At 39.1% G+C, this 27,325-nt stretch overlaps 4 protein-coding genes across 6 annotated transcripts; 2 read left to right on the forward strand and 2 right to left on the reverse strand.

Annotated features, from left to right (window-relative positions):
• The first annotated feature begins 995 nt into the window (after window positions 1-995).
• On the forward strand, window positions 996-3,153 carry LOC116203629 (keratin, type I cytoskeletal 9). The gene is made up of 3 exons (XM_031535447.1): window positions 996-1,572; window positions 1,806-1,870; window positions 2,128-3,153. Exons 1-3 carry the CDS (start codon window positions 1,393-1,395, stop codon window positions 2,924-2,926), a joined length of 1,044 nt encoding a protein of 347 aa, XP_031391307.1. The 5' UTR covers window positions 996-1,392; the 3' UTR covers window positions 2,927-3,153.
• A 2,596-nt stretch (window positions 3,154-5,749) lies between these two features.
• On the reverse strand, window positions 5,750-8,281 carry LOC116203630 (syntaxin-71-like). The gene is made up of 9 exons (XM_031535448.1): window positions 7,954-8,281; window positions 7,742-7,867; window positions 7,379-7,544; window positions 7,216-7,301; window positions 6,971-7,039; window positions 6,829-6,873; window positions 6,423-6,485; window positions 6,249-6,325; window positions 5,750-6,145 (listed from the first exon to the last, which is right to left on the reverse strand). The coding sequence occupies exons 1-9, from the start codon at window positions 8,107-8,109 to the stop codon at window positions 6,133-6,135; spliced, it is 801 nt and encodes a 266-aa protein (XP_031391308.1). The 5' UTR covers window positions 8,110-8,281; the 3' UTR covers window positions 5,750-6,132.
• A 4,584-nt stretch (window positions 8,282-12,865) lies between these two features.
• LOC116203626 lies at window positions 12,866-21,270 on the forward strand. Of its 3 annotated transcripts, XM_031535442.1 has the most exons (14): window positions 12,866-13,203; window positions 14,304-14,362; window positions 14,903-15,011; window positions 15,640-15,749; window positions 15,947-16,015; window positions 16,619-17,224; window positions 17,504-18,033; window positions 18,212-18,276; window positions 18,780-18,859; window positions 19,264-19,368; window positions 19,708-19,847; window positions 19,939-20,067; window positions 20,273-20,425; window positions 20,526-21,270. In XM_031535442.1, exons 1-14 carry the CDS (start codon window positions 13,023-13,025, stop codon window positions 20,656-20,658), a joined length of 2,469 nt encoding a protein of 822 aa, XP_031391302.1. In that variant the 5' UTR covers window positions 12,866-13,022; the 3' UTR covers window positions 20,659-21,270. The 3 variants fall into 3 exon arrangements, with proteins under 3 accessions (XP_031391302.1, XP_031391303.1, XP_031391304.1); XM_031535444.1 differs by lacking the exon at window positions 14,304-14,362 and having other exon boundaries at window positions 12,871-13,203; XM_031535443.1 differs by lacking the exons at window positions 14,304-14,362; window positions 14,903-15,011 and having other exon boundaries at window positions 12,867-13,203.
• Window positions 21,271-21,412: 142 nt separating this feature from the next.
• On the reverse strand, window positions 21,413-24,013 carry LOC116203628 (calmodulin-binding receptor-like cytoplasmic kinase 2). The gene is made up of 6 exons (XM_031535446.1): window positions 23,648-24,013; window positions 23,121-23,455; window positions 22,836-23,004; window positions 22,594-22,683; window positions 22,180-22,481; window positions 21,413-22,003 (listed from the first exon to the last, which is right to left on the reverse strand). The coding sequence occupies exons 1-6, from the start codon at window positions 23,883-23,885 to the stop codon at window positions 21,707-21,709; spliced, it is 1,431 nt and encodes a 476-aa protein (XP_031391306.1). The 5' UTR covers window positions 23,886-24,013; the 3' UTR covers window positions 21,413-21,706.
• Window positions 24,014-27,325: the final 3,312 nt, after the last annotated feature.

The following is a 27,325-nucleotide window of genomic DNA, read 5'->3' on the forward strand; positions in this document are numbered from 1 at the left end:
GAGGAAGAATTATATTTGAGACGAATGTCAAAGGAGATTCAATATATATATATATATATATATATATATATATATATATATATATATATATATATATATATATATATATGGTGTAATTGAAATATGCAGATTGGTTGTTTCATCTAGATTTTACTCGAGATACGAACAAAGTGCTTTTTAAGAGGCGAAACAGATTATTAAAAAGCAATCAATGAGATAGTAATTATTTTAGAAGAGGAGTAAGGAATTAATGGGATAATTAATCAGCTCGGAATCAGACAAGAGTATTATAATACGGGAAATCCTTTAAATGGGCTAGTATATATCTTGGATTCTGAATTCACCGATAGCTGGCTAGCTGGGTCATGATATTCCCCAGCTCTCATCTGAGACGACCATCCTCCATCTGCATATGCAGGTGAAATTTCCTTCAAGAAAATGTCGTTACATACATACTACCTGCAAATTAAGCAGCAATCCAAGCCAGTAATCCTAGAATTTACGAGCTAGTCTGGCGACCCAATGGTTAGCCGTTCACAAAGATGCATGCGTTCTAACATGTATGCATATAATTAATAAGTTTCATAATTGTATGATGATATGATATTCAAATAATGTGACTAGCTAGAGACCCTACACCCCTTTTAATTATCATGTCTTCCGCACCTCAGGCCACCATTGTTGCCAAATACTTGCCTTGCCTTGCCTTGGGAATGACCACACCGGATCCCCTCCTCTGCTTTCCGAGCTCGCATATGTATATCAGAATAAAATTATAATTATAAGATAGTTTATTTTGGGACGAACCGGTGGGGGTGTGGGATGATGACGTGTAGTGTAGCATCCGCCCCCCAAAATTCCAATTTCCCATTATACGGACCAAGGAAACCGTTGTGGACTGGCACGTAAAAAGCAGGGAAGCATAGGGTTAAAATCGTCCACCCACAGCCCCAACACCACACTATATCGAAACACATGAAGGGCGGAGAGGGATAGAGAAAGCAACAGAAAGTTAATAAGAAACCCTCATTATCGAGAGAGAGAGAGAGAGAGAGAGAGAGAGAGGGCGTATGTGTGTTTGTGTGGGAGATGAGATCTGCATATGTACAAGAAAAAATAGAGAGAGAAAGAGAGGGAGAACAGCCCCCCAGCCCCAGCCAGCCCCATTAACCCTCTACCTCTCTCTCTGCCAAAAAAAAAAAATCATCTTCTTCTCCGCCTCTATAAATATTCATCTCCTCCATTAATTTTTCTCTTTTCTCTCTGTGCCTCTGTGTATTATATCGTCCTCTCCTCTCCGTGGGTTAGAGAGAGAGAGAGAGAGCTCGGACAGAGAGAGAGAGAGAGAGAGAGAGAGAGAGAGAGGTCCGCCCACACCACCCCCGCACGCACATGAGGATCCGTAAGAACGCGAAGCTCTCGTCGCTGCAGCTGGGTCTCTCCTCCTCGACGCCGACCGCGGCCTTACAGTCGCACGTCTGCCAGCTCAACCAGTCCCCATGGGACGTGATTACCTTCTCTCACGACTACCCCTCCCCGACGTCGTCGTTTCATCTCTACCACCACCGCCAGGTAACTCTATTCCTTCTCTATTCTCTCCTCTCTTCATTTCCTCGACAGATCTGCCGCCTTCTTAAACCCTCCCCTCCCCCCCCCCCCCCCCCCCCCCCCACCCATTTCCCTCCCCCTCCCCCCTTCCGAGGTAGGGTTTTCACTAGGGTTTGCCCAGAACCCTAAAATTCTATCCCCCGCATTCCACCACAGCCCGTTGATTAGGTTTAATCGGTCTCGTCTTCACCTCGCAGCTCGAAGGAGCTGACGGATTCGCCGGAAATGCCACCTTCAGCGATTCCCTCGGACCGCTCGACGGGTAAGTAATTGCTGCTACTCCCGGCCTCCCTCGTTCGATTACGCTAGCTCATTAATTTCTGCCGCATATCGGTTTTATCGGTCTTGTCGAAACAAGTAGGGTTTTGCATTATGGTCTCGGGATAACGCGATAGTGGATAGGTCGATAATTTCCCCGAGATTTCCCTAGTTAAATACCAATTATCGTCTGCTCCCATTGGGTGCCCGTAGTTACAATGCGGTTGGCTTTGTGTAATTTCTCGTCTGTGCGGCGGGCAGCGGCGTCGAGATGGCCATGGAGGATGATGACTATGATACTGGGAACTGGAAGCGAGAGGAAGCTCCCGATGATAATAATATTGATGATGGTGATAATCATAATAATACCGATGATACTGCTCATTATCGGGAAGGTAATAGTAATACCAGGGGTGGGTTCCCCGGGGGCTTCGGCATGATGAGGGGATGCTGCAAGAGGACCAACGGCAAGGGGTGGCAGTGCTCTAGAGAGGCCAAGGAAGGGCATTATTTATGCGACCACCACTCGAAGTCTCACAATACCGACAATAATAATAGCGTTAGTGGAGCGGCCTATGGCTCTGGTACTGAGCCGTCTGCCTCCTCAGCCAAGAAGGGCGGGACGGGCCGCCGGGGCCGGCCGCCCAAGAGAGGCCCATCGTCCAAGTCGTCGTCCGAGGCAAATAATTCGAACCAGTTCTATTACTACTCGGGGTTCGGCCCCTCGTGGGGGAGACGGCGAGCTCAGACTCAGAGGGGTGGCAGCGGCAGCAGAGGAGGAGGAGGAGGAGGAGGAGGCCGAGGGGAGTCGAGGATAGAGGCGGGGGAAGAGAGCAGCGGACGGAGCTCGGGGACGTCGCCGCCGCCGCCGCCATCGTGTCGGGTAGGCGCCGGCGGGGAGGAGGAGATGGAATTGGATTATGCAGTGATATACGATATAGAAGAAGATGAGGATGAGGTGGAAGAAGGTGGGACAAATGAGGAGGGAAGTGGAGGAGGGGGAGGGCGGAAGAGGACGAGGAAGCCGGTGAAGGCCCGATCGTTGAAGTCTCTGATGTGAATCGTTGGTGGGAGACATTATTCCGCAAGTCTATGAGCTCGAAATGTTGTCGATGATTATCGTATCGTAAAAACTCTTGGGGCATTCGTTCGTTTGAGGAGCAGTGCTTGCTTAGGGTTACAGCAAATTTCAGTTCCTTTTTTTTTTTTTTTTTTTAGAGTTTTGTTTTCTTTAATTAATATTAAATTATATATAATCTATAAAAATGGGAGGAAATTTTATTTGCAGGTTGTCAGTGACAATGTGTGCCTTTGTGTTGTGGGGTGAGAATAACGTCGCCCTCTCTCTCTCTCTCTCTCTCTCTCTCTCTCTCTCTCTCGGATGTAAACAGTAGTAGGAGGATGTCTTCTAGGGTGTGAAACAGGCAGACCGAAGAGGATAGACTTGCGCCTCAAAGGAGTCAAATGCAATGTAGGGGCAGCTTTGTAATTTTATCTCTCTCTATTCCCCAATCCCTACCAGTGTGCAATTTGCATTGTTTTTTTTGTTTTTAATTAATTAATTTCCCTTATTTGATTAATTATTTGTTTTGTTTTCCTGATAAGTGGTTTGCACAGAGAAGTTAAAAGCCCATTGACGTGTCACGACATGCGATTTTTCCTCATTTTAAAATTAAGATAAAAGAGCTTACCCCAAAAAAAAAAATATATATATATATATATATATATATATATATATATATATATATATACAATGTCTTCACTTTTTAATAGATCGATCCAGTTTGAACTAAATTAGTCGAGATCTATTAGATTTATAGATATTAGGTCACATATTGGGGGGGAGGGGGATAAGATATACAATAATAAGAAGATGGAGGGGATTAGGGAATGCTATAGGTAGTGCGACCCTGAGGGTGAGGAGCAGATTCCTGCAGTGCACTTGTTGTCACCTGTTTCTGTTTGAGCTATTGGGCCTTTATAGTCCCGAGCCGCTAACGAAAGTAGGGCCCATTTTGAGCCCATTGTTAATGTGATGTAATGTACTGTGACATGCTGCTGCTCTATATGATGGATGCTCTCTTGCGGCTAAACTCAAAATCTCCTCTTCCCTTCGGAAAAGAACACGAATTTTACGTTCTTTCTTTCTATCGATAAGAATTAAGAGATGGCTAGCAAAATCCTATTAGTTGCAGCCTTTTCCAAATCTTCTGAAAAGGCGCGAGAAAAAAAAAAAGAAAAAAAGAAAGGTACAAATTGTGTCATTTATTGATCGGCTTAATTATCTTTTTCCCATGTAATAAAATTATGAATTTTTCATATCCGTTAGCAGCTTAAATTAGTAGTTTGGTTGACTTTGTAGGAATAATATAACCGCCAATGTTTTGATATCCAATTCAAGTCAATATATATATATATATGATGAATACAAGTTAACAAAATAAAATGAACTTTATATATATATATATATTGCTAGCTACTAATAATATAATTAATATACACGTTTTCCTTTTCTCTTTTCTCATTGCGAAGATGTTTATTAGTCAGTGTCTGCTTTTGTGGAAGGTTGAATGAATGGTTCTTGACTGTGGGCCATCTTCGGGGGCAATATAAACAACAAGAAGAATGCTATGGTATGGATGGTGTTTCGATTATCGCCCGATCTATTTGAGCGAGCTAGCTATTGCAATGCGCAGCCCACATATTTCTCAGTATCTCAACTGTTATTGGATTACCTCGAAAGATTATTAGATATAAAATATTGTTCGTAACTTGTAATTGATTTAAGGCGAGAGACGGGCCACAGATTTAGATTTCCGCTGCTGCATATTCAAGAAAAGATTTGAATGTTCATTTTTTTCTGATCTCCTTATATGATATTAATAAGATTGATGGGACTAGAATTTATGTGGGGGGTAGGGGACTGTTTGGTTTTGATGCTCGCGATCGTTAATTAACCGATCCAAATTAATAGATGAAGCGGAGAAGGGGGACCGCCTCCATCTTCGATCTTTCACTTCGGTCGAAGGAAATAAGGGGAGGGGGGCTAAGACAAAGACAGGAGGGCGAACATAGCAAATAAATCCGTAAATGGAAAACCAAGTTTCCGAACGCGCCCACAGAGTGCGCGTGGGTGGGTCGATGCTCATGCTCTCTCCCCTCGCCAGATGAAATTGGAAATTGGCTGCTCAGTTCCCTTCGAGCAGGCAATTTGACTGACCACGATCCATTTTCGAACACAAATGGATCTCTTGTAAGAGCTTTGACCATGTGCCACGTATCACATATACATATATATGCTGAGATATGACTACTCGTAACTAACAAAGTGTTGATCGAGGAATAAACGATTTCAAATTTTAAAACGAAGAGGATTGCAAAATTGCAGTTATTAAAAGAAAATAATTTTTAAATTATAAGAATAATATCTTTCATAATTTCAAAAAAAAATGTGGACTAAACATCATGAGAAAAGGGACAAAAGAAAGGACAGGGATTGTGTGGCGAACGTATAAGTGATTATATATGCTATTTAATTACCGTAATAATCACAACCTGATAAATCAAAAAAATTGAAAGATAAAAAGACATTTTGTGAAAATTATAGCAAAATCAAAGGAGAGTTTTTGGTTTCTTGATTTTATATAATATATAGATAAAATTTCTACTTCAATAATTTCTTCAAATGAGTCCTGCTCAAACAATCATTATTAGGACATGAAAACATGGGATCATGCGAATTCCGAGTAGTGATTGAACATCTCATCTCATGCTGCTTTTAACATGTTTCTTCCCTTTTGTAATGGAAAACCAAGTACATCCATTTGGGAACTGATTTTTTTCTACCGCCTTTAACGTCCATCGCACATGAAAAGGTGAAGAGTACGACAAGGAAAAGGACACTCTCAATTATACATATATGGAATGGATGAATCCTTATCCATAAGCAGATTCTCCTTTACATAATAGTTCATCAAGTTTTTATTCAGGGCAAGACCCTTTACAGCTAACTTGTATGTTATGGAACATGTAACACATGCATTTCAAACTACTCCGTTTATGCATAGATTCCTCGGTAATCACACACACAACGGGGAAAAATTTATCCGGAACCATAGATAACCACAGAGGGTGGAAACTCTACAAAGAACTCCTCCAAGAACAGGATAATACAGCAGATCACACCGTGAGGATTGACTGGAAACCTATTGGCAGAAAGATGGGGCATCTCGTGTGAGGTTGCAAATCCGAGCTCACAAGCATTTTCTATTTCAGCACGCTGCACCACAGACAAAAAGATCAGAGAGCAGACGAACAGCAAACTTTTGTGGTAACTTGAATTCCCAAGGACTCCATTTCCAAGGAAGGTGAATTTCACTTACTTGTATAAGTAGGCTGCTATCCCGAGAATTATACACAGAAGGATTATGTCGAGGCAGAAGTTGCGACTCGACCTCAGCTGACATGATCACACAGCACATACATAGAGAGTGTCCATGAGCTCAAAAGTTGAAAAGGAGGAGTGGATTAGCATTGAGGAGTCCAAGAGGATATACCTGAGTAACTGTATCTTTGAGCCTCCTATTTGTGTTTTTGAGTTCAGACGCTGCCCTGTCAACCTAAAGAAAAAATAAATGGCAATCATTTGAGGGATACTCTTCCAACCAAACAATTCAACACGAGCCTTGCCATCACATAAACACAATAAATTTGGGCTTGGATGGAGTCGAACTTCTACATGAAGGTGGACATGGTGTTAAGGGACATACAACTTACTCTTTGGAAGCAGATTGTCACAGATAGTCAACAACTTGAATAGTTCTATGAGCCATTACATACCAAACAAGACAAACAGAAAGTTCCGAAAAAAAAATATGATCCAGAATTTTTGCCCAGATCAAATCATATGTTGTCCCTGTGGTCAAAGTCAGCATCAAGAACAAAGAGTTAAATTGTTGTTACCTTGTCATCTATTTCATCCATCAGGGGTACTTGTCTGTCCAATTCCTGCACAGAAACTTAGTATAAGTTGATAACTATAAGCGTAACATTTTAATTTTTCTAATTTTAACCACAGTAAATCAACAGTGATTGGTGAAGAAACCTCATTCAAGTCACCAGCCATGTTTTTCAGGGTGTCCAATCCCTCTGCAATCACATCTAACCCTTGATCCTGTTTTTTTTTTTTTTTCAAAAATAATAATAATAACCACAAAATATCAGCATATATCCGCTTACTAAAATCTACTGCAATTAGATAGACTAGGGGACTGATGAGGCGATTGACTGAGATCCAATTGACATGGAACCAGGAAAATTATCAAAGAATGTTATTGGCAACAAAATCACCTGCTTGATTCGCCTCATTTCATACTCCTGCCTGAACCTGTCGGATTCCTCAGTTTGCTGATAGTGTTCACTATCATATCTCCTATCTAATAGAACCAACACAAGGGACACGTCATCAGAGAGCAAAATTCATGACTAGTAAACAAGATACAATTTTTTGCACCTGAAGTCGTGTCGAATTTGATCCCCATGCGAGAAGTTGAGGCCATAGAACCACCATTTTGGGAAGATCCACCAACAGTCCCATCAGGAATAGCTTCAATTCTGTCCTTCAGAGCCAAGACTAGATCGTTTCGAGCCTCGAGCTCTTCTTTCGAAAGTCCCTTCACCTGAAAAATATCAGTCGAAGAAATCAAAATCGCAACTTGTATCAATGTAACCGGAATTACTTACTTCTAATCCCCAGAATGATCTTGATCGTAAATCAAAGACACCAACCTCAGCAATTCTCAAATACAGCAGAAAACGACTCGAATATACAGATTTAGAAACTGTAAAGCGCACGATTTCAATGCAGTGCGGGGACCTTTTTGAATGCCAGTCTCTGCAATTTGGGGAGCTCCTCGAGCAGCCGAGCCTTAGTCCGCCGAATCTCCGCGTTCATCGCGACCACAGTAGCTCTGTTCTTCTCCGTCGCCGCCAACTCCGATTTCTGAGAGTTTCACGACATAAAACCCTCAGCAAAGGTGACTGAACCAAAACAGAGTTCCTAATCATCAGCCTACACCTTCGACGAACCTGGACGGCGGATTCGACATCAGCCTCGATAACGCCGTAGAGGCGGGCAAAAGCGTCGTCACCGGCGACGTTAGGCTCCTTCTGCTTGTCGACATCGTACTTGTCGTACTTCTTGCAAATCGCGTCGACCCTCGTTATCAGGTCGATCACGCTCATCTCTCCGAAGTTCCACTCAGTGCTTCCGTTTCAATTTCCTCACCGTGTTCTCTGCGGATGATTAATGATCAGGAAACTGACTTTGCTTCTGCTTCCTCTCTGCGGAAGTTCTCTCCTTTTTTTTTTTTTTTTTGTGTCATCGCCTCCGTGGGATGCGACGGGGTCGAGAGGGAGGGGGACGGAGGCTGCGAGGAGGAACTCGGTATATACACCGGGTTTCATGCACCTTAACACGCCACGATGCCGGCCATGTGCCCAAAGGTGCACGCAGCCGGTCCATGCAGGAACTCCTAGACTGGAGGGGCTTAGGTGTGCGTTGGGCTTTACCGAGTAACCGTCGGATGGCCGACAAGTGTGGGGATCAGATACTGCTGGAGAGATCAGACGGTGCAGATCATCCGGGCCGGTAATTAGCCGTCTTTTTGCCGCTTGGCGCTTGCCACCTCCGCGTTTTGAAATTTTATAAATTTTTTCCGAGAAAATATAATTCTGCGCTTTCATATAATTTAAGGGGATAAAAAAAAGGCCAGAATTCAAGGGTTAACTTCAATTTGATCCCTGAAGTTTGAGAATTAAAATGCACTATCATCTAGTTTAAGTTGTATCCAAATGCTCTCGAGATATATGCAAATCTTATGATGTCGGGTTTTTTCAAAGCACGAGCAATGTTAATTCGTGATTGGACGTTTCTCCATCTCCACGTGTTGCTTGTGCGAGTTTCAAAGCAATAGCAAATTAGGTGACTGATAAGTACGTAAATCATTCAAGAATAGAGAGGCTTGTTGAAGTAGACCTGAAAGAATGTCTTAACCGAGCGAGCGAAAATAATGGGGGTGATTCGCTCCAGAATAGGGTGGATAGCCCCCGTGAGCCTGGTTAAGAAAGTAATGCATGTTAGTGGATTGTCTACAAGGGTAAAAGAAAAGCACATAATATAATATAATTTAAATTAAATATTAATGAAAGAGTATTTTAACGATAAAGAAAGCATATTTTTATTTTATTAGAGAACTTTTAGAAAATAAAATTTGAAAAAAAGAAGTTCACAATTCATATTGTACATGTGTGAAAATTACAGATCAAACGGTGAGAGTGAAAAATAAGCAATCTATATTTAATGACATAAATATAAGAATCATAGTCGAGGAAAAGGAATATTCAAAAATGTCTAGTCAAAAAAATAAAATAATTAAATCATTTCTCACGGGCAAAAACAAAAAAAAATTTATATACAGAAAGAACGAAACATAAGGCATGCACACCTTGAGAGCTACTGATGAAATTTGATCACTAATAAAAAAAAAAAATTATATATTAATTTTCTGCTGTCATGTTCTTCTCTTTCTCACTTGGCTAGTATCTATTTTTTTAGTATTATGAAAAGAAAACAGAAAAGTGGATGGATATGAAAGTTGAACGAGTCCTTATGTGCGAAGAGACGTTTTCGAGTTGGATGTACTGGCTTCTAGGATTCACCTAGAATAAAAATATATATTCTTATAGATTTTAGTAATTTACTATGAAAATTGATGCAAAATCCTTATGTCCTCTTATAAGATGTCCTCTGAAATTTTAAATTGCTAACATCTATAATAACAAAAAGGGAAAAAAAAATACAAGGTCTTGAGACTTTTTTATTTCAGTCATCAGAAAGAAAGGTACAAAGGAAAATGCTAACAAAATTACTATGTAAGGACAGTAGATGGAATCCCTAAGCTAACAACAATAAGGAAAATACAAGGCAAAAATCAATCAAGAATTTGGTTCAAACATTGTAGTTAAGCACTCTAAGGCCTTGATCTTAACCTAATGTCGGCCATAAGAATTCCCAGCGAAGACTGTGATGAGTTCTCCAATCCATTCAATAATTCTTCTTTAAGCCTCAATAATATGCTTCAAACCTTCAAGGAATTTCGAACCAGAGCTAAACAGCACGACCTTGAGCATACTTTAATGCTATATCGGTCTTACCACACCATCAAGAAAACTATGACAAAAGTACCTCGAAACTTGCATATAGCCACCAAAAGACCGAGAGTGGCTAGACCTCATTAGAGGTGGCTATTTATAGGCAGATCACGGCAAAAAAAAATGAGCTCTAAGAGCCCAGAGGCTACCGATCCAGACCTGCAAAGACCAAAATACAAGCGAATCTAGCTTAGATTTGTCACCGATTTCAAGGATTAGGCTTTGTTTGGTGAGAATAGACCCTAAAATACTAAGAAGTGGCTCAGATCTTGGTGGAGCCACTTGGATCTTTGAAGATTCGAGTAAATCCGAGAGTATCGATAAGGAGGCTAGAGAGAAAGGGAATATCGATATATATATATATATATATATATATATATATTATATAAAGTTGTATTTCCCATAATTAATAGGGTTAGAAAGGTACTTTTATATATAATATAAGGTCTTAAATGTAAATGTCTAAATAAACAATTGTAAATGCATATACAATTAGAATTAAATTAACAAGTGCATATAAATCATTAAATATTTATTATTTTTGTCATACAAGCACATTGTTAATTTTTAAAAAAAGTAATCTCAAAATTTATTTAGAAAAAAAATACAGTTTCCATGAAATAATCAGTAATTAAAAATAAAAATCTACTGATATGCAATAAGTATGTTTAAATATTGAACACTTATAAAATAATAAAAGATAAATCTATTTATAAATTTTTAAAAGTAAGAATTTGCAAGAATAATTTTTAATGATAGATGATTTGTACTTTTTTTTTTACAAAATACATTGAAGTTATCTATTACGATTTTATAAAATTTGATATTTATGAAAATGTAATATGTTTTCTAAGTAATATCATTTTCTTCATTTATATTTGGTATTACAAGTCATTTTCAATTATCCTTAATTTATTATTATATGCATTAATATTTGAATGGTTTCAATTTAAGAATATATATAAGTGAATGAATATTTCAATTGTGATATCAAAATTTTTAAAAATTCATCTAAAAATAATCGCTCTAGTCAATAACCCATATACAGCATTGGCAAAAAATCTAGTTTTAACTAAAGCTGGTCTAGAGACTCCTTGATTTGCCTATAGAAGTTTTGATAATGTATGATTCAATACACATGGAAGATAAATTTTAATGCATCAAATGTCTTGCGCAAATTGTTCGATATATGAAATATCACTTTATGAGATTGCAAAAAAAAATAAATTAAATTACTAGAGAGGCTCATGGATTTAGTCTAATGAATTAAAAATCACAAATAGTTAATAAATGAATACAAATAGTCCCACTATAAGTATCGAATTTAAAATCTCTTAGTTACTAATTTTTTATACAGGAATTTAAATTGAATAATAATGGTGATCCTTAAATTGAAAACTACCTTTTTTTGTATCTCAATTTATTTTTCCATAACATAAGGAGAGGACATCATAGTATCACGTTATTATTTATTTGTGTTGGAGAAGTTATTGGGTGATCCTATTTCGTCACATGGTGTGAGAAAGTATTAATTAAATTGCATGAAATTAGGAACTTGGTATTAATCATTTGAATAATTGTCATAATTATTTTTTATTAAAGAAATCTTATTAGTTCTTTCTCACCGCATTATTTGATATAAAATCATTTAAAATTTCCTTTTTTGTGTCGTGTATTCTATTTTTTTTTTCTAGAAAAGTCCCAATCTATCTTTTCTCAAAGAGAACCTCAAATAAAAAAAACACACACACAACGGAGGAATTCGTGCCTTCTACCTCTAATAAACAACTAGTATAACTCAGCAATGAAAAACAATATTCTCCATTACTCATAGAAAAAAAAAAAACATTCTCCGCGCAAGAAAGAACTATTAGGGCCAACTAATAAAATAAAATATACACCACTTTGAAAAAAACACAAATGTTAGAGTTTAATTCTTCGAAATAAGAAACCGATATTAATGGATGGTAGGGATTGAATGAATTTGTAATGTTTAACTAAAAATACTAATAAGGAGAATTTCCTTAAGAAAAAAAAAGTGCAACAAAACTTTTACGTAAGTCCGAAAGCTGATCAAGGTCGATTGGGCTACTAGTGTCCGATCCCTTAATCCAACAAAATCTAATTACATAATTTTCAGTGACTAAAGTTAGATGTCGTACCTGAAAGCACAATATTCTCTACGACTATTATAGAGAATTAAAAAACAATAGGTTGGTCTACTTTATTTACTACTATAAAAAAAGAAATCCATTAATCCAGAATTCTAGGTTGCATGATAGGATGTTTCAACCTTTTCCCGAAAGCTAGCGTTATTCTACCGTATCCCATGGGACATACCTCTCCATATCCATCTCTTCTAGATGGCATATAAAAAAAAAAACATTTCATAATAAATATAATTTTATTTCGATTATAATTATAATTGTAAGGGAAACTTATATATGGGCTTAGCAGTTAGCACTAGTACAAGAACAAGGAAAATAAAATATAACGGAACACATTCTCACCGATAAGAATCGAATTCAAATTCGAATGATGAATTTCTTAATTAATTTAGAATGGACAATTTGTGTCGTGGCGCCAAACTTCATTCCACTCGAGAAAGAAAATTAATGAGGCCACGTGATGAAGCGTTAGATCACGCCCGACCAGCAGCGCGTGAAGATATACAGGAACAGCAGTCCTGGCCCTGTTCACCCTCCTCACGAATAATAATAAAAAAAAAAACAAAATAATGAATAGATTAAATAAATAAATAAAAAGAATAAAATTCCTCGACTGAGCTGAGTCAAGTCAAGAGTTACAAATGGGGGGCTGGGAGGAGAAATTTTGCTTCGTTTCGTTTTCGTTCAATCGGCCGACGCCCGCAGTAAGCTGAAAACGAATGCGAGCTCCGTTGAGGCTTCTTCATCCCTCATCAGAGATTCAGTCGATCGCCTGACATGGCTCTTTATTGGATCAGAGGATGTCTCTTCTCGCTGATTCTCTGTCAGCTTCTCTGCTGCTATTCACTTGGCGGCGCCTCCGGTTCGGGTTCCAGCCCTCCCCCGAACACCTTTACCGTTTCGAGCTTCAGCTATCCCCAGTCTAAGCTGAGGCCTTACGACCTCCGATACATAAGAGGTGTGCCGTGCACAACTTATTGTATCAGCATTAATTATTAAAAATACATACTAATATACGATTTTGCTGTTCGTTTCTGAAGGATTTATTGAGCTTTTGCTTCTTCTCTTTCTTTCTTTTTTTCTTTTTTTTTTTTGGCATTTCGGTTGATTCTTGGATGTCACTTTTGGCTGTCTTGTTGAAGTATTCACTGTGCCTGCCTGTGCATTTTTTCACGGGTCGAGCCTTAACCTGTATGAATTGTGATGCTCCTCTCGGTGCCCTCTTGATTCCCAATGAGTTCCGGTTTCAGCTGTTTCCGAGCTGACTTATTCAGAGTCTCCTTATTTGAGATTCCATTCTCCTGTTCTCTTTTTTGCTCACATTGAAATTTCTCCAGATAAAATCTCTCCTGGATTGGATAACTTTTCGAATCCCTTTTTCTAATTGCTCTTTGAATCTTAATTTTCAGTTGAAGTTGCATTAGTACTAGAGGTTTCTCCTTCCCACTATATTTTCATTTTCTGTTCAGTGTTCCGTTCACAGATGGAATTAATGAAATTTTGAGATGGTGGGGGTGGCTAAAAACATGTTTTTGAGTTTTTTTAAAAAAAAAAGGAAAAAAGAAGAAGAAATTTGTTTTTCAGTTGAGAAGAAATTACTGGAATTCGTGACGTGCGCTTGTCAAATAATTGAGTAGATCACAGAACATGTATGCTACGACTGGTCTTGAATTGGTATACCTCTTGTGTGTGCTATGACTGGTGATAGTAAGGTACCTGATTAGTTTACTCTCTTTCTTCTTCCTTTTCTTTCTTTTACAATTCAATCTGTAGCAATTGATCAGGCTTCTTTATCATTTAATAAAATTAAGCACACTGACTATATTCTGAGAAGCTCTCTTACTTATTCATATTATGCAGTGTAACGTGCATAAATGTAGCTTTACAACTTATTTTTTTAAAATGTGCATCCTTTTCTTTATGTAATTGATGGGAAGTTCATTTGGAAAAGCTTGGACTGTTCGCGTTATCTCTGATAAAGAAATTTTCCCTGATATGTGCAAGCAACAGATTAATCGTGCAGTTGCTTAATGGTTTTGATATTTTGTCTTTTTCCAGTTGATTTACCACCATGGTTCTCTTCAGTGTCTATAGAGCTGGAATCAGATGTAGACCTTGTAAGTGCTCATCAAAATTTCATTGGATAGATAGGCCAGCATTCTTCTGCTAGTTAATTCCCTATCTACAAGAAGCTTGTTTTGCCTATTGAACTCCTTTCAACCAATGTTCCTCTGCTATGAACTAGTTTATGTCCAAATATTTTTGCAGTATGGAGAAAATCATCCCTTTTCCAGTTTTCAGAGTTATTGACTCCTTGGCCCTTCCCTTTTTTTTTTAATTAAATAATGATATAGTCGATCTGTTCACGTCAAAACTTAATTACAACAGATGAAATGAAGTGCAACTGGATACATCCCTTCCACAAGCAAATAGAAAATCCTCTGGCCTTTTTTTTTTTGGTAAGAATTAGAATCATATATATACAAAAGAAGGGCAGATTCACTGCTCAGTGAATTGGTCACAAGACTTGATTTATTTTGCCGTACTTCTTTCAACACATGCTTCAGTTAAGCATGAAGTTCAGTCGGCTTGGCCCATCTTCTTTTCTCTATCTTCCTTTGCCTACCTCCTTTCCTCATGGTCTGACATGTTCACAGGATATGGAAAGCTTAGGACAAGTATCTAATAGCATGTTGCCTATGGTTTGCTTCAGAGATGGTAGCCCTCCTCTACCAGACGTCTCAAACTCTTCTTTAAAGAGTTTAGGTAAGCATGATCAAGACAAAATTGACTCCAGAATAATCCTCTTTTTGCTCCAGGTCTCTCAAATTTCAAGGCGCTCCATTCAGTTTCTGAGTCCAGGCACACTTTCCCATCTCCGGTTTTTCTTGAACCACCTTGTAAATTTGTCAGGAGCCGGAATACTCCCCTGTCTTTATGATAGGATTCTCAGCATCATTCTGATTTTTCCAGTCTTACTTCACAAAACTTACTTGTATTTTACAAGAAAGAGCAGTTCTTTTTGCCCCGTGTCTCTTGAATTTCGAAGAGCTCCTTTCAGTTTCTAAGTCCAGGCAGACCTTCCCATCTCCATTTTTCTTGAACTACCTTGTAAATTCGTCAGGAGCCAATATACTTGTCCTTTCTCTGAGAGCAATTATCTTTTTATCAGTTGGAACCTTAGAAACCATATTCTTGTTACTGGTTCTTCGGTCTTTTCTGGTCTATTTAGTATGGCATTCCCTGGTTTTATTTTCCTGTCAAATAGGCTAGTGTTTGAATAAGGAACATAGTTTTTCCAAGTTCTGCAGGTCTGTCTTCTTTCTTTTCATTTCCTTTGAATTTGGTCTTGTTCGTGCATTCTAAATAAAAAGGCCTACAATTTCTCATGCAGCTTTCAGTATGCCGTCTAATGAATCACTTAAAAGAATACAAGGACTTCAGAATGCAGAGCAGTGCTATCCTATGCAAAGAAATATAACTATGAAGTTGACTAATGAGCAGGTTTGCCATAGAGTATTTTCATATACTGTACTGTGTTTGATTTTTCTTGTCTCGAGTATCAGATATTCAGGACCAAATTTCAATTTGGATTTAGAAGTCATTACAGAGCATGAAATATTTCATTGATACCTGGCATCCTTCTTTGGTTTTTCTTCTTGTTTACCTAGCTAACGGCATTGAAAAAAAAATTCTTTCAGATATCTCCAGGAATTTGGTACTTTGGTCTTTTTAATGGGCTTGGACCTGCGAGGACTCAATCAAAGATGGTAGCTCCTATTCCTCAATGTTTATCTTATTCTATTAACTTGTTTGCGTGTTTGTAGATTGACTAAATCTGTTTCGGTTCAGTTGTATAGCTTGGCAATATGATCAGATATATGTAATCTAGGTGGAGAAATGAAGAAAATTCCTATGAAAATTGTGATTCTTATACTTGACAAAAAACAGAAAGAGCTATAATAGAAGTCAGTTGTAGTTGGGTGAAAGAGCTTTTCTTCTTTGTGAAAAATATGCTTGTGCCAAGCATACTTCTAAGTTAAAGTATCATGTGAAATTCACAATCATGTAAGTGATTCAGAAGAAAAGGGGCCTCTTAGCATCTTCCCCATCCCTCCTTCCCTATTCTGTCAAATGATATAGATAGAAAGAGGCCCATATTGACCTTGCTCTAACTCTTAGGTCTGACAAATTTTCTCCCTAGCTAGACCTAGAAGATTATAAAGGTGTGTTGCCCCCTTACTTTCTCACTGGTGTATAGGTGTTCCCATCACGGTGAACAAAATAATCTGCAGTACTTTTATATATATGTGATCTCTTCCATTGTCTTATAGAGCTTTTAACTGACTGACATGAATATTAATCAATTATAGATTGTGCGAAGGGCATCTTATTCATTCAGTGCGAATGTTAGTGTGGAAGGATGCATGGCTTCAATGACATGGGGCCAGTATTGCAATCAGACAATTGATTCGCTTTCATGTACTCAGTCTGAGACTAATAGTAGTACAGATTATCCTTTGGCTCTCAAGAACCAGACTCAGAGTGTGCTCTCATGCAAAAATTCTTTTGAGACTTCTTGCCTGGGTAGTGAACAAATAAAAGTCTACTATATCGACGTATTGGAGATGGCAGAAGAACTGACATTTATGGCAACTGACGTCAGACTCAATCCTGCACCTTCAAATCACACCGGGAATTTTAGCGGGGTTAACTTAATGTATTTCGCTCGGCATGGCTCCATAGCTTCTTCAGCTCAACATGATTATTCAAGTAATATCAGTAGTACGCCGCTGGTTATTCAGTCGCCAATGGTGGGTCGTTGGTATGTCACTATTCTACCTAGCAACTTCTCAAAACAAAGTGGACAAACTCAGGTTTCCAATGCCACAGTGTGCTTTTCCATAAAATTGCAAGTGCTTGAATGTCCTTTGGGGAAGGCTGGACCAAATTGTCTGTGGGAAAGACATGAGCTTCAGGTATGAACTTCGAACCCTTGATCCTGTCTCTTTTGTAGGTATGGCAACAATCTTCCTCATTATTTTTTGTTTCATGTGAAATGATTGGGATCGGCATGTTGGTTACTTTTGTGTGGAGAAATAGAATTTATTATGAGGTAATGAGAATGATTTGTACTAACTGGCAAATTATTATGGTTTTTAGTTATTCATGACTGTACTTTGTTAGATTTTTGTTTGTACAATATATTCTTTCCTTTTCTTGATTTGAAGAGCTTATATAAGATTTATAATCTGCAGACCATTCCCAGAATATCGGTTCCATTTGAATCTTACTATTTACCACTCAGTGGAAAAGTATCTTCCAGTTCAGCGAACTTTCTCCTCGACCCTCTTTTAAGCAACTCCTCATCTGGTGGACTAAATGATACTTGGACATATTTTGTTTTGGAAATTCCACGTGGTGCAGCTGGAGGAAATATCCATGTCCGAGTAACATCAGATGCAAAGATTAAGTTTGAGATATACACTAGATTTGGTGGACTGCCATCTCTTCGAAGCTGGGATTATTATTATGCGAACAAGACTAGTAGCAGTGATGGCTCAACATTTTTCATATCAAATAATTCAACTGAAGAGAAAATTGACTTTTACATCTTGAATGCTAGAGAAGGCAGTTGGGTTGTTGGAATAAGGCAACCAAATAGCACTGCTACTGGTTCTAAAGGTGATCCTACCATGTCACTTTCCCTAGAGAGATGCCCAAGAAAATGCTCATCTCATGGGGATTGCAAAACTGCTTTTGATGCCAGTGGATTGACATCTTATAGGTACCATGTGTAGTTACATCTATTACCTTTAGCATCATTAAATCTTTCCTATTTGTCACAGAGGCTATGTATAATCGTGAATTCAGATATTTCTTAGTATGATTACCTTGGCCTTGTGAAATTGAGTGCTTTTCTGACTCCTGAAAACAATTTTTTTTTCTTTTTTTTCTTTTTTCAGCTTCTGCTCCTGTGATCGTAATCATGGAGGTTTTGACTGCAGTATTGAAATTGTCTCTCACCAAGGTAACCTTTATCGCTCTTCTTGTAAGTTGATGACCAATAGTTAACAGATTAATTCACGAGTTGTGATTGATGTGCTGCTATAAGTCCAATTTCATAAATGGAGGTACAATGAAGTTTTTACGATAACTTTGGGTCAGATTATGGTTTTCTGTAATGCAGTGAGTCCATCCTAAGAAAGGATGCCCTAAATTTCACCATCAATGTTGTTTCCCACATTTTGGCCCAAAATTGAAGGTTTGCTGTGTTTTGAATGACCTATAACTAGGTTGTCAATGGTGAGGAAGGTTCGTGTACTATAGTTTGGATATAATACTGACCTCAATGCTTGAGTTTTGTAAGCTAGGAATTTCATTCATGAGTCATAAGCATTCATGCAAATTAATAATAATACACTGAACTGATGAATTCCATGAACAGAACTTGACAGTGATCCTCTAACTTACCATTGAATCTCAGAATGTGCACCAACTACTAACTGATTGAACCTCTGAAAACTGATGTAGGACACTTACTGCAGTCAATCTTCCTTATTGCATCAAATGCTGCAGCTATTCTCCCTGCCTACTGGGCTCTCAGACAAAAGGTATGTATCCTCTCTTTTCTCTGGTTGATCTCTCTCCCGTTGGAAATATCGAGTTGTATGCATGGTGAATCAACTTTGAGCAATAGCTGAGAGCCTTTAGGAAGATATAGGTTTTACACATCATCAAATTTCTTGATCTTATAATTGGTGACAGCAGTGTCCCCTTTTCTCTCACATTAATTTGACTTTGGATGTCTGCTGTCCCTGTTTACTTGGAGGGGGAAAAAAGAGTCTATTATATGTAGCCTCCAGGAGAGAGAGCCTGTTGACTACTTTATCTATATTCTATACTTGATATTTTGGCTAAAAGTATTTAAAAGTTCTCATTTCACTTGCATTACTGGTAATGGGTTTGATTTTATATTACTATCATGCTGAGCCTTTAAGTGACATTTATAATGCAGGCTTTTGCAGAATGGGTGCTCTTCACATCCAGTGGCATTTCTAGTGGACTATATCATGCCTGTGATGTTGGCACATGGTGTGCTTTATCCTTTGGTGTCTTGCAGGTACAAGTGGGTTGGCTAATTTTCCTCTATCTGTAGCCAGTTGAAGTACCTTTTTTCCCCCCTTGATTTGCAACAAAGATTATTAGTCGGATTTTAGGATGTTCATTGAGCATTGATTCTAAGCTTATCATGGGGAATGAATGCAAAGTTAAGTTCTCATGACACCGGCACAAAGCAGCCTCAATCAAATATAAGAGAAACAGCAAAAAGAGTTTGAACCCAACTGCAGTTTACTTTTTTGATACAAAGACATGATACCTGTGCCTGCGCCTGTTGCTGTAATGATGTTTTTAAGTTCCGTTTGTGGTCTTGACAATATAATGATGGAATGTCTTTCAGTTCATGGACTTTTGGCTATCTTTCATGGCGGTCGTGAGCACTTTTGTGTACCTGACTACTATCAGTGAAGTACATAAGAGGGCAATCCATACAGCTGTTGCAATTCTCACAGCTCTAATGGCCTTAACTAAAGCGACCAGGTGACTGAGACTTTCCACGAGGTTCAGTTTTAGTGAGATCTTCAGGTTCCTTTGACCTTTAATATTTACACCATATCAAACAATGATGCAGGTCCTCTAATATTATTCTCGTGATGGCGATTGGGGTTATGGGTCTTCTCATTGGATGGTTAATAGAGCTGTCCACCAAGTTCAGGACATTTTCTTTTTCTGCCGGAGTTTGGTTAAATATGCTTGACAGGTAAGTCTCGTTTTAGATATGACTGACTTTAATTAATATGAGCTGTTTACTTTATTGTTCTCTTAGGAATTTACTGCTAAGCTGTTCTCGGATTACAAATGGAATGCGGCTATAGGTCCTGATATGATCAGCCTTATGCCTTTTCCTTGGTATGCCCGTCCTTCCTCGAGTCTCGACAAAGCTGATGGTGTATAAACTGACATAGGTGGCAAGTTATTAGGGTATGGTTGCGTAATCTAGTGAAGACGCTTATGAGGCGGTTCCGCTGGGGCTTCCTGATAGCAGGTTTTATTGCACTCATAATGGCAGGAGTAAGCTGGAAACTCGAAACTAGCGAAAGCTACTGGATTTGGCATAGGTATGTCTTCTATGACCCGTTGAAACTGGCTCTCTCTTTCTCTCTCTATCTCTCCTCTCTTGTGCTCATACGAAAACAATATGTTGGGGTTGATGTGCAGTCTTTGGCATGTCACGATATACACATCATCTTTCTTCTTCCTATGCTCGAAAGCAACTGTGGCAGCAGATGGGGATGAGGAAAGGCCACCTTATGCGTTAACTCGGCAAGACTCATTCTCTAGAGGCCATTAGAAGAGGCGTGATTGGAGTTAGCAGGAGAATCAAGAATCATCAGAGTAGATGGATGGTTTGGTTTGCCGCAGCAGTCCTTACATCACATACTTAAATTACCCATTGTACATATTTCTCCCAAAGCCCATGTCCAGGTCGTCCTAGAAGCGGGTGGGAGCAGCTGGTTCGGTTTTGCAGCCATAGTTTTTAGGGTTTTATTATAATAGCACACCGACAAAGTAGTCGATTCTTCAGGGGGCCAAAGAAAAAAAGAAGATAATGGAACAGCTGAATGAAAGTTAAAAAAGTTTGCTGTTCCCATTGTGCACATGCATGTATAGATCGGAACTCTCCATTTTTTGCGTTGCAAGAGGTAACTTGTAGATTATGCAGCAGTTTGAAACGACAATATCTGTATTTGGTTTTTCCTTTTTTTCTTTTATCAAGTGCCCCCCTTCCCCCCTCCCCAAACAAAAAAAAAAATAAAAAAAATAAAAATAAATAAATAAAGAGGGGGGAAAATCTGAGCTGGACTAGCTTCGTTGGCCGACAGAAACTTGGGCCGCCTAGTTTTGTCCTCTACTGTCCGTTATTATTAGTTTTCTTCGATGGCAATATCATGTCATTGTCATATGTTGGCAACTTGCGATGGGAGGAGGCAGGCAACAACCCCCACCTCCTTATAGCCTTTCCCTCCTCAAAATAAATGCACTCCATTGAATTGCAATAAACATCCTCATCGCGTTATACATTGATTGGAATTGCAGCTGCCAAGGGAAAGAACTCGATTCGAATACGATTGCTGAAAGTTTAAATCCATCGAGGGACGGGGCCAAAACTCACTATACCTGTATCATCAATCTGGTCCGGTCTCTATAATACATATCGATCTTACAAATTCATTCAAATGATTGATTCTGATGCGTAGGAAATTAAACCACGAATGCTGTTTTGCAGTTTCGGGAGAAAAAAGAATCCTCGGCCTACCCTGAACTGCCTGTAGCTAGCAGCTGGCTGTCTCGTCTGCACGCCAGATATACACATGCTGTGCATCCATGGATATTGGTCATCACTTGTATTGTTCTTCCGGTTTCACTGACGCTTCTTCCTGTTTCACTGACGCACTCCTCTGAGAATTAGAAGACAGGGAGCGGAAATCAGGAGTCGATAGTTCTCGATAGTCTTTACGGATCCCCCACAGGATCTCCCCGCATCTCCTCATGCTTGGTCTACTCCGCCTGTGCGGTGCCAAGCATTGCAATGCCAGTTCTAGGATCTTCTCCAGGGCAAAGTTATTGCCCCGAGCCGGTTCCAGCCTCGGGTCCAAAATAGTGGTAGCATGCCCTTCGCTGAACTTCTTCATAGCCTGCAACGCACGCGAAAATAGATTTACTCAGTACCAAACTGGACCTAAGCAACCGTCCCTTTGCTCGAGATAAAAGTTGGTTAGTTTCTGAAACATCTTTAAAGGTTGGAAGAAAAGATTTTGTCTACAGATGATGAACAACAACAAAGCAAAGAGGGTTGTAGCTAGTATGGTACCCATCTTGCAGTAATCCGCTCTTTAATTTCCCGTTTCGGCTCAATAGGTCGCCTGCCGGTCACCATTTCTACGAGCAACACCCCGAACGAGTACACATCACTCTTCTCTGTGAGTTGATACGTTCTCAGGTACTCTGGGTCCAAGTACCCAGCAGTTCCTTTAACTTGGGTCGAAACGTGCGTGGCACCGGACTCAGCGTCTGCAGCGAGCCTTGCAAACCCAAAGTCTGCCACCTTTGCTCGGAAATTTTCGGTGAGGAGAATGTTGGAAGACTTTATATCCCTATGAATGATAGGATGATCTGCAAGATAGTACAACAGAAAGGACTTGAGAAGTAAATTCACGTTTTGTTTCATGGAAACAGTCCAGCAGCTAGAGAAGAAAACAGAGAGCAAAGGCAAACGAATTGTAACCTGTATACATATGAAGATAGGTCACTGCATGAGCGACATCAATTGCAATATCGAGCCTTGCAGCAAGGTCGAGAATTTTTCCGTGCATACCTGCATATTCATTTTCGTTCGTTCTAGTTAAAAATCAAGTATATCAATACAAAGTAGTGTGAGGAATTATACATGATGAGATATTATTGGTTCGTTCGGGATAGTTTACTGTACGAGAGAAGCGAACTGCGACCGCAAAGAACAGAACTCACAATCCAAGTGCTCTCTGAGGGTTCCATTTGGGACATACTCGACGACAACGATTCTCTCATCTTCGTGCTCGAGATACCCATAGAACCTCACCAAATTCAAATGCTCTACCTGTGCGAGAGTTCGAATCTCACTCTGAAACTCGACGCCCAAATGCTTATCGTACACACTCTGCAAGGAAAGACGTAACATATATGCATGAATCAATACAAAATTCGTCCGTCTGGCAGGTGTTTGAAAGGTAGTCGGAAATGTACGCCGTTTCCGATCCCAACTATTTTGTCGACCTTTTTGGCGCGTTTGACTGCGACAAGCGTTCCGTCCTCGAGCCTGCCCTTGTAGACCGTCCCGAAACCGCCCTGCCCGACCTTGAAGGACGGGGAGAAATTCCTGGTGGCCGCAAATATCTCCTCCATCGTGAACTCTACATTTCCCTGATCTTTATCTTGAGTTGAGTCGTACGAAGGTGCATACGCTCTGGCTCCCGGGTTCGAACCCCGCCCTCTCTCACTGCCGCTGAGCCTGCGCCCTCTCTCACTGCCGCTGAGCCTGCGCACTCTCTCGCTGCCGCTGTGCCTGCGCACTCTCTCGCTGCCGCTTGGAGACGCATTCGGCGATGCAGCTAGTCGTTCAGAAAAAAGTTGTCGAATTAAGCTCACCATTTCGAGTTGAGAATTCATCAAAGTTACTGCAGACGACAGAGTCTGCTGATGTCTCAAAAAAAAAAAACAGAGAATGAAAATAACACAAAAACGGGGAAGCGAAATCATCCATCCGAGACTGAGAACAGAACAAGGCACTACTCGGGAATTACCAGGATGTGCGCTGAACTTGTAGGAGAATTTCGAGGCCTGGGTGCTAGATGTGGCATCTTCCGGCGGCGCGAAACAGCCGGCGAAAGCTCCGGCGACGGATCTGGCGGCGACCACGACCGGGTTCCTGGACCGCCTGGAGGCAGTGGAGGTGGCGTCGGAGTTGGCCGAGCTCAGGGAGTAGTTTAAACGGTCCGGCGTGGACCGTACGTCGGAGCTCGGTCTCCGGGAACCGTACATAGGTGCTTGTTTTTCAACTCTGAGCTCAGCGGGAGAGAGAGAGAGAGAGAGAGAGAGGAAAGGGCCAACTAAGAGGAGAAGACTTTCAAAGGTTTGATTTTTCAAAGATGGGAATGGGAATGGGAGTGGGAGAGGCCCAAGGCGTTGCTAATGTGCGCCCTATCTCTAGTTGTATCATTATGGGCCGTACCAGCTTTACATTTTGATTTTATTTTTCGGCTGATAATTAATTATAATGAATAATATGTAAATGCAATTAATAATAATGATAAAGACAGTCAACGGAAAAAATATTTATATGGAATGGAAGTGCCTCTCTGTCCCTGCGAACTAACAAATAGAAACCCCGCTGGACCGACGTCCCGCATTTTGACATTTGAGTCCTAATCGAGAATCAATGAGTTCCACGATATCAAGAAAATATTTCTGCTTCCATATCTATAATATGCGAACTAGATCCAACTTTTTCGGAGGCGATTAAATTAGATTCAAGTAACTATTTCATGTCGAGATATCTCTGATATTTATATATAGAACCAATGAATATAGGAGCATCAATCATTCAGCAAGAAAGATTGGGGGCATTCAATTAACACGATCAATCCTTACTGTATCATTGACACTGAATTATATACATTGTATCAAACTAGCTAGAGAATTTCACCATTATTCATCTATTTAAACAAGTAACTTTACTCTATAAATCAATTTCCAAAATTTTCTGTTATTCAAACAATGATGATGAATAAGCCGAGGTTGATCTTTCCCACATGGCATGGCTTTTGAACCGTTGACTTGACTCGTCCGCGTCGTATTTTGCCTTTTTCAGCTTCGTGTGTACGTGAGTAAAGAAGAACTTCTGTGGTGGTCGTCGCCGGTCTTTCTTCTTATAGAAGAGGAGAGAAATTAACTTTAGCTTTAGCAATTTTACTATAGTTTGCTCATCAGTTGCTTTCTGATGCAGGTAAACTCTTCTTCTTCTTCTTCTTCTTCTTCTTTTCTTCGTCAGATCATCACGTCAATTAATTTTTACGGTTAAAAATGTAATTTTCTCATGCAAATTGATAGGTGCTTATAAAAATTACCCATGCTTATTCTTTCTTTTAAATATTAGTTTTAATTTCAACAATTTCAAATTGTTACATCTAAAACGCTTTTATTTATTCTAAAATCAGCACTTATTTTTCAGCGATTATACTTTAGTATTTTTATTTCAGTAGTAGCACTCCCAAATCAAGCCACATTGACGCTGCTATCACTTTTTGCATAGTGATGACGATCAGTTGTTCGATAGTGATAATAATTAGAAAAGGTCGTATGTTGGTTACTTAATTACACCTGATCTTGGATTAGAAGCAAAATCACTATCATTATCCAGGTTAGGAAACACGTCAATCCACGATTCGGAGCAAAGAGAGTGATGGACTCTTTCATTTACAACCCACCCCATCTTTATTTATTTTATCTATTTTATTTATTCATTTATTTAATTCCTTTCACTGGTTAGTTTAGTTTTTCTTTTTTTTTTTCCGGTGTGAACCTTGGTATTTAGAAACCTAATTGAACCCCGACTAATCCCGTCGAGCCGGGTCGGCCCACTAAGGGGCAAAGCTCTTATAGTGTGAATTTTTTGCATTCACAAGAATTCGAATCCGAGATTTTGTTTAAGCGGAACAAGTACCGAACCGTATGAACTAATCCATGATGGTCCTCTCATTTCAATTTCAGTACCAATTGGGCTGCACCTATAAATTAATAAAGCCCACTGGGCTAAGATGACTGTGTAACGAGGCCCATCAGCCGATGCCTGGCATGTTTTCGTTTCTTTCCTTTCCTTACCAGAATGTGCTGTTCATTGCTCAAATTCTGTTCAAGAGATATTAAACCGTTAAAAGAAATTAAAAAAAAAAAAAAGGAACCCAATCATGTAAGCGATCCGGCTTTTTTCAGTTATAGAATTTAACTATTTCTGGAGCACTCGCGGGATGTACCGAATGCCCATAATCAAATTAGGACAAAGAATGAACTGGTTCGTGTCGTTCATATCAAAATTCCCACCTCCTAGGCCATTGGCTTGGGCCACCACTAGAACTCGACCTTTCCATGGGCTTGACCCAATTATCACGAAGTGACTATGGGCCCCCAGCCCATAGAGAATGGGTGGTTGCTTGTACTCGTACTCCAGTCTCAACTCTGAAAGTTTGTCTCTTTCACAAATCTCGTCCCCTTTGTTTGACTAAACTAAAACTAAACTAAACTAACCGCGGGCTCATATTACCTCATTATCATCAAAACAATATATATATAATATATAATTAAAAAAATAACAGCCAATGAATATTCTAAGCAATTCATTCACTTACTAATAATTATTTTTTTGAAAATATCGCAGGACTACTCCACGCGGTGCTTGTAGCTTCTCTCTTCTTGTTTGTATTCTTCAACCCGATCAGAAAATTTCAAGCATCCATATCTCATGGTGTAAAATAGGTCAAAACAAATAGTTAAAATCTGATGATTTTTTTTAATGAATGAGTAAATTTGATAAATTAGTTTACCTAAAGTTAGCAATTAAACCCGATATCATGGAGTTCTAAATAATTTGCACATTCAACGATTCAATAGGGAAGGAGTCAAAGATTAAGGTTGTGTAATATAATGACCTCTAAATGACTTTGAGCTCAAACGATTCGTTCTTCACAAATCCAATAACCAAAAGGAGAAGGGGAAAAAAAAAGAAAAAAAGAAACACAATATACCTTTTCGAGTAATTTTGTTACTTATGTCCTCAATATATGAGTTAAAAAGATTTTATATATATATATATATATATAGTAGATGGGCAATAGGTTGCTTCTTAATTTTCCCCCAATCGTCCGACTTTTTGACTATCTCAGTCGCATCATTCTTTGGAAGACTCTCTCTTCCCCAACAATCATTCATTTCTTGCCATTGGGGGATGATTTAAATATTACTACATTATCATATATATATAAAAAAGAATAAAAAAAGCTAATCAAGTAAAATACTTTAGGTGAAAGCTAATAAATGAATATATTAATATAAGAGATATAATAAGCACAACAATTATTCTATTTGCAACTGTAGGCCCTCTCACTTTTCGAACAGTAAATTGGGGATGGACGGCTAGCGTCCTGATCTTATTAATCAATTTTTAAGGAATCCTCAAGACAACACAAGCGGCAAAAAATAATTTGGATAAATTAACTCATCAACTGTATCTTGTATAATCCCCAAGTAAAATATACATAAGCGAATTAAATAGAAATGGAATTGGATATAACCGGTGCTTATTATTATGGAAATAAAATATATATGGAATTAGTTGTTTTTAAGAAAGGTTGAAAAAATGAAAAAGACAAAGTACCCCCGGGGGAGGGGGCGCGGGGGCGGAAGAGACAAGACGGGGGGTGGAAGAG

This window comes from Punica granatum, chromosome 4 (genome assembly GCF_007655135.1).
Source record: "Punica granatum isolate Tunisia-2019 chromosome 4, ASM765513v2, whole genome shotgun sequence".
In the NCBI taxonomy this organism is placed as follows: domain Eukaryota; kingdom Viridiplantae; phylum Streptophyta; class Magnoliopsida; order Myrtales; family Lythraceae; genus Punica; species Punica granatum.

Bases quoted from the DNA above. Each gene is read 5' to 3' on its own strand.
- LOC116203629 (XM_031535447.1), top strand. From the start codon at position 1,393: ATGAGGATCCGTAAGAACGCGAAGCTCTCGTCGCTGCAGCTGGGTCTC. The intron at 1,573-1,805 runs GTAACTCTATTC...TTCACCTCGCAG, and splicing joins ATCTCTACCACCACCGCCAG to CTCGAAGGAGCTGACGGATT. The intron at 1,871-2,127 runs GTAAGTAATTGC...TGCGGCGGGCAG, and splicing joins TCCCTCGGACCGCTCGACGG to CGGCGTCGAGATGGCCATGG.
- LOC116203630 (XM_031535448.1), bottom strand. From the start codon at position 8,109: ATGAGCGTGATCGACCTGATAACGAGGGTCGACGCGATTTGCAAGAAG. The intron at 7,302-7,378 runs GTGCAAAAAATT...TGGTTCTATTAG, and splicing joins CAAATTCGACACGACTTCAG to ATAGGAGATATGATAGTGAA. The intron at 7,040-7,215 runs GTGATTTTGTTG...AAAAAAAAACAG, and splicing joins AAATGAGGCGAATCAAGCAG to GATCAAGGGTTAGATGTGAT.
- LOC116203628 (XM_031535446.1), bottom strand. From the start codon at position 23,885: ATGTACGGTTCCCGGAGACCGAGCTCCGACGTACGGTCCACGCCGGAC. The intron at 23,456-23,647 runs GTAATTCCCGAG...CTGAACGACTAG, and splicing joins CAAGTTCAGCGCACATCCTG to CTGCATCGCCGAATGCGTCT. The intron at 23,005-23,120 runs GTCGACAAAATA...CTTTCCTTGCAG, and splicing joins CAGTCAAACGCGCCAAAAAG to AGTGTGTACGATAAGCATTT.
- LOC116203626 (XM_031535442.1), top strand. From the start codon at position 13,023: ATGGCTCTTTATTGGATCAGAGGATGTCTCTTCTCGCTGATTCTCTGT. The intron at 18,034-18,211 runs GTACCATGTGTA...TTCTTTTTTCAG, and splicing joins AGTGGATTGACATCTTATAG to CTTCTGCTCCTGTGATCGTA. The intron at 20,426-20,525 runs GTATGTCTTCTA...GTTGATGTGCAG, and splicing joins AGCTACTGGATTTGGCATAG to TCTTTGGCATGTCACGATAT.